Source organism: Rhineura floridana, chromosome 5, assembly GCF_030035675.1.
Source record: "Rhineura floridana isolate rRhiFlo1 chromosome 5, rRhiFlo1.hap2, whole genome shotgun sequence".
NCBI lineage: Eukaryota > Metazoa > Chordata > Lepidosauria > Squamata > Rhineuridae > Rhineura > Rhineura floridana.
Window position 1 is genome coordinate 140,086,524 of NC_084484.1, and position 11,508 is coordinate 140,098,031.

General features: G+C 43.1%; 1 protein-coding gene across 3 annotated transcripts in view; it reads right to left on the reverse strand.

Annotated features, from left to right (window-relative positions):
* Positions 1-10,611, reverse strand: part of DCBLD2 (discoidin, CUB and LCCL domain containing 2) — a 60,904-nt gene extending 50,293 nt beyond the window's left edge. For 2 of the 3 annotated variants that reach the window (XM_061628237.1, XM_061628236.1), the window contains exon 1: positions 10,297-10,611. In XM_061628237.1, coding sequence (XP_061484221.1) covers positions 10,297-10,399 — 103 coding nt within the window. In that variant the 5' untranslated portion in view covers positions 10,400-10,611. Of the gene's footprint in view, positions 1-9,865; positions 10,014-10,296 lie in introns of all 3 variants that reach the window. The other variant, XM_061628238.1, reaches the window with a different exon arrangement.
* Positions 10,612-11,508: the final 897 nt, after the last annotated feature.

Below are 11,508 nucleotides of genomic sequence, written 5' to 3' on the forward strand. Positions count from 1 at the left end.
AGAGGTTTATTTAACCTTGATTTAAACATAAAATAAATAAGTACATTACATCTTACATTAGATGTTATTCTTACTTGATTTCTCTGCAGCTTTTGGACCATGGTATCCTTCTGGGCTGACTTGGTGAGATGGATATTGGAGGCAGTGTTTTACAGTGTTTTACAGTGGTTCCAATCCTATCTAAAGGGTTGTTTTCAGATAACAGCATTGGGCGATTGTCTTTTGGCCTCCTGGCAGTTGTGCGGGGGGATGCAGTAGGTTTAACATTTATATGAAGCCCTTGGGAGTGGTCAGCAGGAGATGAAATTTTAAAAGGGGTAGGCCAAGAAGTAGGCATTGTGAGAGCAGGGGCACAGGATATAAATTCAGAAGAGCAAAATTACCACAGGCCTAACCACAAGTGCCAAAGACACTTGAAGAGAGACACTGCTTACAAGTGCCTGTACGCTAATGCTAGGAGCCTGCGAACCAAGATGGGAGAACTGGAGTGCTTGGTCTTAGAGGAGAGCATTGATATAGTGAGCATAACGGAATGGAGAAAACCAGTGGGATACGGTTATCCCTGGATATAAACTATATCGGAAGGACAGGGAAGGACGTATTGGTGGCGGAGTCGCTCTATACGTGAAAAAAGGCATTGAATCCAGCAAGCTCAAAACCCCAAAAGAGGCAGACTCCTCCACAGAATCGTTGTGGGTGGTGATACCATGCCATGGGAGGGACTTAATACTGGGAACGATCTATCGTCCCCCTGATCAAAATGCTCAGGGAGACCTTGAGATGAGATATGAAATTGAGGAAGCATCCAAACTAGGAAATGTGGTAGTAATGGGTGACTTCAACTACCCGGACATAGACTGGCTGCATATGTGTTCCAGTCATGACAAAGAAGCAAAGTTTCTAGATATTCTAAATGACTATTCCCTAGACCAGTTGGTCATGGAACCGACCAGAGGGACGGCAACCCTGGACTTAATTCTCAGTGGGGACTGGGACCTGGTGCGAGATGTAAGTGTTGTTGAACCGATTGGGAGCAGTGACCACAGTGCTATTAAATTAAACATACATGTAACTGGCCAATTGCCAAGAAAATCCAACACGGTCACATTTGACTTCAAAAGAGGAAACTTCACAAAAATGAGGGGATTGGTAAAAAGAAAGCTGAAAAACAAAGTCCAGAGGGTCACATCACTCAAAAATCTTGGAAGTTGTTTAAAAACACTATATTAGAAGCTCAACTGGAGTGCATACCGCAGATCAGAAAAGGTACCGCCAGGGCCAAGAAGATGCCAACATGGTTAACGAGCAAAGTCAAGGAAGCTCTTAGAGGCAAAAAGTCTTCCTTCAAAAAATGAAAGTCTTGTCCGAATGAAGAAAATAAAAAAGAACACAAACTCTGGCAAAAGAAATGCAAGAAGACAATAAGGGATGCTAAAAAAGAATTTGAGGAGCACATTGCTAAGAACATAAAAACCAACAACAAAAAATTCTATAAATACATTCAAAGCAGGAGACCATCTAGGGAGACAATTGGACCCTTGGATGATAAGGGAGTCAAAGGTGTACTAAAGAACGATAAGGAGATTGCAGAGAAGCTAAATGAATTCTTTGCATCTGTCTTCACAGTTGAAGATATAGGGCAGATCCCTGAACCTGAACTAACATTTGCAGGAAGGGATTCTGAGGAACTGAGACAAATAGTGGTAACGAGAGAGGAAGTTCTAAGCTTAACGGACAATATAAAAACTGACAAATCACCGGGCCCGGATGGCATCCACCCGAGAGTTCTCAAAGAACTCAAATGTGAAATTGCTGATCTGCTAACTAAAATACGTAACTTGTCCCTTGGGTCCTCCTCCGTGCCTGAGGACTGGAAAGTGGCAAATGTAACGCCAATCTTCAAAAAGGGATCCAGAGGGGATCCCGGAAATTACAGGCCAGTTAGCTTAACTTCTGTCCCTGGAAAACTGGTAGAAAGTATTATTAAAGCTAGATTAACTAAGCACATAGAAGAACAAGCCTTGCTGAAGCACAGCCAGCATGGCTTCTGCAAGGGAAAGTCCTGTCTCAGTAACCTATTAGAATTCTTTGAGACTGTCAACAAGCATATAGATAGAGGTGATCCAGTGGACATAGTGTACTTAGACTTTCAAAAAGCGTTTGACAAGGTACCTCACCAAAGGCTTCTGAGGAACCTTAGCAGTCATGGAATAAGAGGAGAGGTCCTCTTGTGGATAAGAAATTGGTTAAGAAGCAGAAAGCAGAGAGTAGGAATAAACGGACAGTTCTCCCAATGGAGGGCTGTAGAAAGTGGAGTCCCTCAAGGATCGGTATTGGGACCTGTACTTTTCAACTTGTTCATTAATGACCTAGAATTAGGAGTGAGCAGTGAAGTGGCCAAGTTTGCTGATGACACTAAATGTTCAGGGTTGTTGAAACAAAAAGGGATTGCGAAGAGCTCCAAAAAGACCTCTCCAAACTGAGTGAATGGGCAGAAAAATGGCAAACGCAATTCAATATAAACAAGTGTAAAATTATGCATATTGGAGCAAAAAATCTTAATTTCACATATACGCTCATGGGGTCTGAACAGGCGGTGACCGACCAGGAGAGAGACCTCGGGGTTGTAGTGGACAGCACGATGAAAATGTCGACCCAGTGTGCGGCAACTGTGAAAAAGGCAAATTCCATGCTAGCGATAATTAGGAAAGGTATTGAAAATAAAACAGCCGATATCATAATGCCGTTGTATAAATCTATGGTGCGGCCGCATTTGGAATACTGTGTACAGTTGTGGTCGCCTCATCTCAAAAAGGATATTCTAGAGTTGGAAAAGGTTCAGAAGAGGTCAACCAGAATGATCAAGGGGATGGAGCGACTCCCTTACGAGGAAAGGTTGCAGCATTTGGGGCTTTTTAGTTTAGAGAAAAGGCGGGTCAGAGGAGACATGATAGAAGTGTATAAAATTATGCATGGCATTGAGAAAGTGGAGAGAGAAAAGTTCTTCTCCCTCTCTCATAATACTAGAACTCGTGGACATTCAAAGAAGCTGAATGTTGGAAGATTCAGGACAGACAAAAGGAAGTACTTCTTTACTCAGCACATAGTTAAACTATGGAATTTGCTCCCACAAGATGCAGTAATGGCCACCAGCTTGGACGGCTTTAAAAGAAGATTGGATAAATTCATGGAGGACAGGGCTATCAATGGCTACTAGCCGTGATGGCTGTGCTCTGCCACCCTAGTCAGAGGCAGCATGCTTCTGAAAACCAGTTGCCGGAAGCCTCAGGAGGGGAGAGTGTTCTTGCACTCGGGTCCTGCTTGTGGGCTTCCCCCAGGCACCTGGTTGGCCACTGTGAGAACAGGATGCTGGACTAGATGGGCCACTGGCCTGATCCAGCAGGCTCTTCTTATGTTCTTAGATTTGGGGCCAAAGGTGTCAGCAGTACACTGATGATACTCAGCTCTATTTCTCTGTAACATCTGAATCAGGAGAGGCCGTGCAAGCCCTGGACCGGTGATGGACTCGGCGGTGGGCTGGATGAGAGCCAATAAACTGAGTCTGAATCCTAGCAAGATGGAGATGATATGGGTTGGTGGTTCCCAAGTCTGGATAACTGGTCACTTGTCTGCTTTGGATGGGGTCGTACTCCCTCTGAAAGAGAAGGTGTGTAGTCTGCGTGTGCTCTTGGATCCACCTTTGTCACTTGAGGCCCAGGTGACCTAAGTGGCTAGGAGTGCCTTTTACCAGCTTTGGCTGGTAAGACAGCTGCTGCTGTTTCTGGACTGGGATTGCCTGACCACTGTTGTCCATGCACTGGAAACATCCAAGCTGAATTACTGTAATGTGCTCTATGTGGGGCTACCCTTGAGGTTGGTCCAGAACCTGCAGCTGGTGCAAAATGCAGCAGCGAGACTGCTTACTGGGGCAGGGTATCGCCAACATGTCAACTTGCTGCTGAAAGAATTGCACTGACTACCTATTAACTACCGGGCTACGTTCAAGGTTCTAGTTTTGGTGTACAAAGCCCTATATAGCTTGGGACCAGTATACCTGAAAGACCATCTTATCCCTTATATACCCAGTCGATCACTGCACTCTGCAGGTGAGGGCCTCCTGCAGATACCATCTTATCAGGAGGTCTGTTCTGTACAACATAGGAAATGGACCTTTAGTGTGGTTGCACCCTTTGGAATTCCCTCCCCTTAAATATTAGACAGGTGCCATCTCTGTTATCTTTTTGGCATCTACTGAAGACCTTCCTCTTTCTACAGGTCTTTTAAGTAGAGACCTTATTCCAGTCTGTGTTTGTGCTGGAACTGCTTTTTAAACCTTTTTTTCCCCTAAAAAAAGAGATGTATTTAACATTTTGTAAATGCTTTTAAAGATGTTTTGTTTTAATATATTTTAAAGTCTATTTTTATGACATTTAAAAGTGTTTTTAATGTTTTTGTTTGCCGCCCTGGGCTCATACTGGGAGGAAGGGAAGGATATAAATCAAATAAATAAATATATAGAACATTTAAAAAATCCCAAAGATTTTTGTTGAATATAAGTGCTGTATTAAAAAATAAAACCTAAAATAAAGTTGTATCAGTGCAAAACTACCATTCAGTCATTTTTGTACAGTATAATAGATGTATTTTTAAAGCCATGTTTCTTGTGTGTTTTGTAAACAGCAAATCAGTGTTAGAATTAACAACTAGCTATCCCTCAGATCTTCAAAATGGCTAAAAGCTTATTCAAAAGCTGAGATTCCAACAGCTATGACCCACAGAGTCATTTGACTGCATTATACTAGCTTTTTCCACGTCTTGAAGTGCACTAATAGCTACGCTACATTAAATGCTATCCTTTCAGTGCAAGTTCACAAGAACATTAGTTAAAAAACAAATACCATACCCTGCATAGTAATGATGTTTCTTTGAAATTTTATTTAAGAATTTACTATTTCAAATTTATGACCTTTCTTTCTTCCACAGGTCTGCTCACAATTTTTTTAAAAAATGTATTGCGATCCATATTCACATTCTGTTATTCAGCTGTCACACAGTTTGCCATATGCCATTATTTTCCTTTAAAAGTTTGTTTATAACAGTTTAGGAAACAGTCTTGTTTCCAGTTATTAACAGATAGCATTTCTAGAAGTGGCTGCTAATGAGAATATCTGAATACATATGACAGCTGAGTACAGATAGGGAAAAGAATACACAAAATCTGTCCAGCAATCTGTAAGGTCCTTACCCAAAGAACTATGTTATGGTTCTATGAAGATTTTATATACCTGTCAAATTCATGAAAGAGTGATAGTGCTGCAAAAGGTTTTTACGCTGAATGGAAAAAAGATAAGTTTCCTTTTTCATACTACATAGCATGTGCTAGGTTTGCCAGATCACAACCAACCATTATCTCCTCTTCCTCTAGCGCAGCAAATCTATGCATTCTCTCTTGAGAATTAGTTTTATTGAAAGCAGTGGGCTCTACTTCCAAGTAAAGATGCTTAGGACTGAGCTGCAAGAGTTCCTCTGAAGGAAAACTAGACAAGTTTTCCATCCCAATTACCCCCCAGAAGTGCATATCACCCCTCCTTGCTAGCTTTTATGAGGGGCTGTAAGGCACATAGCCTCCCAGAAGCAATGTTGCTGTTGAATACCAAGAGTGGTAGAGGGAGGTGGAAGTGAGGCCAGGGCTGTGTGGACACACTGGAGGAAGCACTGGATTGATTCCACCGGTGTATCCATGCAACTTTGCCATTGCTTCACCCCTCCCAATACATAGTAATGATGCTGCTGCTGGGAGGCTATTGTTACGGCTCCACTCCACCAAGCGAGATGCTCCTGTTGTTTGAAGTTGGCTTATTTTAGGAAATCAGTTAAGACTAACCATAGTTTGTCTGGTTTTGTATGTCACAATATGCTATGATTAGTCTAAATTAGATGTGAAAACTTCCAAACTCTTGTTCACGGGCACCAGAGGAAGAGAGCCCAAGGCTTGCACATGCTTGCCCTCATAACATGCAAGCATAGCTAGTATTTCTCGCCAAGCCTGCATTTGCCACAGAAATCTTAAAGAAGTAGGATTCTTGACCGTTAGGAGTTTATAAGTTTATATTTTAGAAATAACTGAATCTTGATTGAATAATGAATACTAATACACTACTGCAGTATTATCAATGATAGAACTATCTGCATGACCAAGTGTAACCAGCAGACTTTGCTTATATAGGAATCCATTATTTCTGCTTTTGTCAAAGTAATATTATTTTACCTGTTAATTTCCCCATTCCTTCTCTCAAGCATCATATTGTATTACAACTACAATCAAATATTTTGTCATAAAAAAACTCAACAGAAATTTTAATTTCATGCTTGGAATTTAATTGCTCACCCTGATTTGGGGTCAGGAAGCATCATCTGATCTTTCTCCCACCTCAACATTTCAATAAAGGAGAAACATAGCTTATTCCTTGATTTTCACATGGTTTCCCTCCTTTCTGCCTCATGGTCTTAGAATTCCTTCATGGAATTTCCCTAGATAAATTCGGTAGAATATTTTGTATACCCTTGTTTAGGAAATAAGAGCAGCATTGGGCATGGGCAGGAGCATGCATCCAAATGTGGATACTGTTCATTGCTTCAAGAGGATGTGGCCAGTAGGATGCACATCCCAATTCTCAAATGCCAGCTAGCTTGCACACACGTTTGTGTATGTAGACACTAATAATTCCACTACCACAACTGATGGGAAGTATATCAGAAAGAATTGGACAGAAGGATTCAGGGTATTTGTTTATACAAGAGGAACTATAGTATAAGAACATAAGAGTCCTACTAGATCAGACCAAAGGACTATCAAGTCCAGTATTCTGTTTCCCACAGTGTCCAACCAGAAGCCTACAGAAAGCCCACAACCAGTACAGAAATCTTGGTGAGAAATCAAACTTCCCAGATTACTAGAACATTACTAAGGGGACGTTTCTTGGTCTCTGAAGCCTTCCTAGAATGGCACATATGACCTGCCAGGAGAACCGTTCCTCCATTCTTTAACATGTAGTCTTGAAAACAAGAACGTAAACCAAGCACTGCTTCATTCATCCATACACTACAGGAGGTTTTATCTGTTCTAACCCTCAGATTAAGTACCAACTCTCAGATTGAGCACCAAAGCAGATACTCAAGTGACACCACAACTTTTTTTTTTTTGCAAATTGGTTTAGTTCTATAAGGGCACCCTCATTTTCTTTTGTTTTTTTGCCACCCTACACGCAGGCATAGATACAGTGGACACTAGAGTGAATGGCTAGGATTCTCTTCATTGCATTTTGGAGCATGGACAATCAAACAGGATCCAACAATATCTTCAGCCATTTAGAGGGAGTCTAGTGTCTGCACATATTTTTATATATAAAAATGTTTCCTCTGAATGGGTTACCCATACAGTTCACTTTTACATTTTTAAGTTTTACTGGTAAATCTGTTTTCATTTAAGCTGAGGAGGTGAGGAGACACTGTAACTGAGATTAACTTCACAATCCTAAGCATGTCTACTCAGAAGAAAATCCTATTCAATGGGGCTTACTCACACATAGGTAGGGTGAGGATTGCAATCTAAGTCATCAGCTGCCATTGACATCTTACTATCAGGCAGCCCCCAACTTCATCTACAGCTCCATCTATCCACTTCCTCCAGAATGATGGGCCTGAAAAACCTGTATTATGACATAAACTGACATGGACCACCAGAATAGTGCTATAAACACTCCAAATATCAATGAAAAATGGAAATGGACTGCCTCCAAGTCGATCTCGACTTATGGCAACCCTATGAATAGGGTTTTCATGGTAAGCGGTATTCAGAGGTGGTTTACCATTGCCTTCCTCTGAGGCTAAGAGGCAGTGACTGGACCAAGGTCATCCAGTGAGCTTCATGGCTGTGTTGGGATTCGTCTCTCAGGTCGTAGTCCAACACACTAACAATTATGCCACACTGGCTCTCTTACAAATATCAGTAATACACTGCAATCTTTTGTAGTTTCATTGTAAACAATTTGAGGAGCCAACCTTGGCTGAAATGCAGAGCTGAATGAAAGTGGCTTCACAAAATGACCCACACTATTTGCAGGTACAGAAATTAAGGATATCTGAATATTCTCAAGGATTGATAGTTCTGTTTCTGATGGATGGGGCCTCCCAACATCATCCTAGCAGTCTGACCACCATTTTGCAGCTCCCACAATGCCCCCAAACAAGCATCATTCCAGGGCACTAGGTGGGGGCGGGATGTCAGCAACCACAAAAAATGGCTGATAATATTCCAAGGTTATTCTGAAAAATGGCTTTTTCAGGCAGGGACAAAAAAGAAAATTCTCATACATTTTCTCAGAAAAATCTCAGAGATGAAGTAGCAAGTAAGCATGCTTGATTCCTTGCATACGAGTAAATTATGTAGATAGCACATTAGGACAGTAAGTAGATATTTATGACAACAACAAGCATACTAGGAGTAATCCTGTAGATGCCATATGCTGCACAGGAACCAACTTTTACCACGACAAAGTTTATGATTTTGTGGGGGGGGAGGTTGGTAAAACAAAAATGCATTTATATGCTTAATTCAAGACAGTTACAAATGGAAGGGACAGACTTTTCTCCATATCTTTTCTCTCAGGAAGCAAGGGCTCCATAAAGTAATACGAGCTGCCCCCCTCCCCTCTCTACACAGGAGATCAATTAACATAAATCTTTTGTTAACAAGTACAGCTGTCTGCAATTCTTGTTCCATGGACAGACCACCTTTTATCAGTTTATTCATGTTAAAGGCAATCCTACAAAATCCATATACTGTAAAGCCCCATCTAGTACATCATATGACAGTTTTGTAATAAGTTTTCAACGTTCGTTCTCTGTCTTCTAATTTATGTCTTGTAAATAATATAAAAATGCAGCCAAATGCAATGGAAGGGAACACTAAAGTATGACATACACACAGGATTTCAGGGATTTCCTCCTCCAAACTAATTTTTTTAGTCAATCTATCCCACACTCCCACACTTGTATTTAAAAGCCTCACAAGAGAATCACTGCAAATAAAAACTGGCTTTAAATCACTGCCTATTTTTTATTATGTGATTTAATAATCTTGTCTGTCAACCTACAGAAAAATGTAGTAATTTCTATTTCGGTCAAAGACCCAGCAAAGAAAAATGGGAGTTATTTCAAGTATCACTCCTTAAAATTCCTCAGGATGATACGCCATTGTCCTTTACTTTACAAATTTGGAGAAACCAAAAACTAGGTGCAGTGTTTAATTCTTGAAAAGAGAGGGGTTGGGTCTTGAGCCTTCTCAGAATTCCTATCTTCTTTGACTTGCCCTCTCTCAATGCCTAATCTACGGGGCCTATTGAGATTAACAATGGAAAGGCCATCTGGATACTCTCAGAGGCACTGTAGTATGCACTCAGCCATCGCAATGAAAAACTGGTTTCAGATCACTTCTTCACATGAAACCATTTCTGTGCAGAACTTACCATGTTCACTGCTTGCATGGAGGTTGCACCATATGACATACATGGATGTCAACCACTTCCCACACATGTGGTATCCCCACAATGGGAAGCTGTAGACAATAACTGCCAAACCCCCAGTGCACGCAGTGACTGACATGCTCAGACCATCATCACACATTATGATGTATGTGGAGGTGACATGTGCCTTTGGCAATGCTTGAAGCAAGAAGCCCAAGCCCCTCTAAATCTTTGCCTTCTATAATTTGTGAAAACATGATCAGGCTTTGCAGTGATCTCTGGTCCTTAAGCCTTTCTCTGGCACACGTTCAGATCTTTCACTCCCAGGTTATCCTTCTTACCAAGAAGCGCTTGTTTCCCCTCACACAGTCGACTTAAAAAGTGAAGAAACAGCCTTAAGCTCTCCCTTCTCAACAGGCTTCAAAGGGGAAACACCAAGTCAAGATCCCGCAGTTCTTTCTACAGCTCGCAAGGACGATTTCGGAGTTGCTGAGGGCAAAATCTCAAGTCAAGGGGGGGACGAAGGAAGCTCGCTGACGTGTAAAAACTGCGGGGAACCGGAGCGTAGTTGACCACCTAAACCCCCTCTCATCTCCAGGGCATCCTATGACACCTGAGAGTTCTGGTACGGGAAGCGGGACTGAGGGCGACACTCCCACTCTGTGGGCTCTTGGGCGGGCGCCAAGGAAGAAAGGCGGGAAGGCTTCCTCCCCCCTCCCGCCTCCCCCCTCCCCACCTTCAGTTTGCCCTCCCAAGGGGGTCCCGCACGCACCTTTCTGAGCCGCAGCATCCCGCCTGAGCAACAGGAGCAGCAAGAGGGAGGCCACCGCCTGCCGGGTCCCCTGGGGGAGCGGGCGCTCCGGGCTGCTCACCATACCCCGCGTCTCCTGCGCAGCAGCCGGCAATCCGAATGCATCCCGAGCCGGGCAACTTTCCTTCACTTCTCTTGCCCTGCCCGGCGGCCGACGGGGGTACCCGAACGCGCCTCTCTGCCTGCGGTTTCGCGGATCCGTCCAGCCGCTCGCCGCCCCCTCCTCTTCCTTTCCTTCCCCCACCCACCAACCAGCACAGCTCGCTCCCTGCGCCCCCAATGGGCGCAACCACTTCCGGGTCCGTCGGCTGCCCCAGCTGCAGCCGCCCCTTCCCCGCCTCCTTCGGCCCCGAGTCCCCCGGCGTTCCCGCCCGAGGAGGAACAGACGGGCAACGCGAGGTGGGAGTCCCGCGAAGGAAAGAGAGGGAGAAAACACGCACACAGCACCGCTCAACGGGTGTGTTGTGGCAAAAGCGCGATGTAGAGCCCAATCTATGGGACGCGCGAAGCATTGTGCAGCTTGAGGGAAACGCGTCGTTGGCCAGGAATTACTGAAAGGCAAGAGGCGGAGAGGAGACTCGTATAATCCCCCTCGGGGGAAAACAACAATAAAAGAGTTCTGCTACTGACGACCAAGCTGGTGGTAATGGCTCAAAGAAGATGGATTGGGAGGGCACCCTCCAAGCGCTCAGAACAACTTTTTTGCTACTTAACGCCTTCGAGGGCAAAGAGCAGTGAGGCTGAAAATGGACTTTGAGGCTGCCTTGTGAATTGTTCAAATTTGTTCTTGTTCTAGGCGAGCAAAACAGTAACCCCCGATCTTAAGTCAGCTATTCCTTTGATCTTTTGTAACAAAAGTGTGGCGAATAAAGTAATCCTTCTGGATGAGTTAACTCTGGAATAACTCTTGTTCAGAATGATGGTTTGGAATTAAAATACAAGCATTTATTTATTTATTTATTTATTTATTGCATTTAAACAGTAAACCATAGCCGAAGCTCTTTGGGCAGTTTACAACATTGAAAGATGGGGAAGAGGGAAGAGATCCCCCTTTTATCATCTTGATTGTGAATATGACAAAGTAGCTGGAATGTGCTCATGCAATTAATTTTACATGACTAAGCAGTTGTTTAAAAGCTTTTGCCTAGATGAGGAATGTATCTTGTGAGGTCA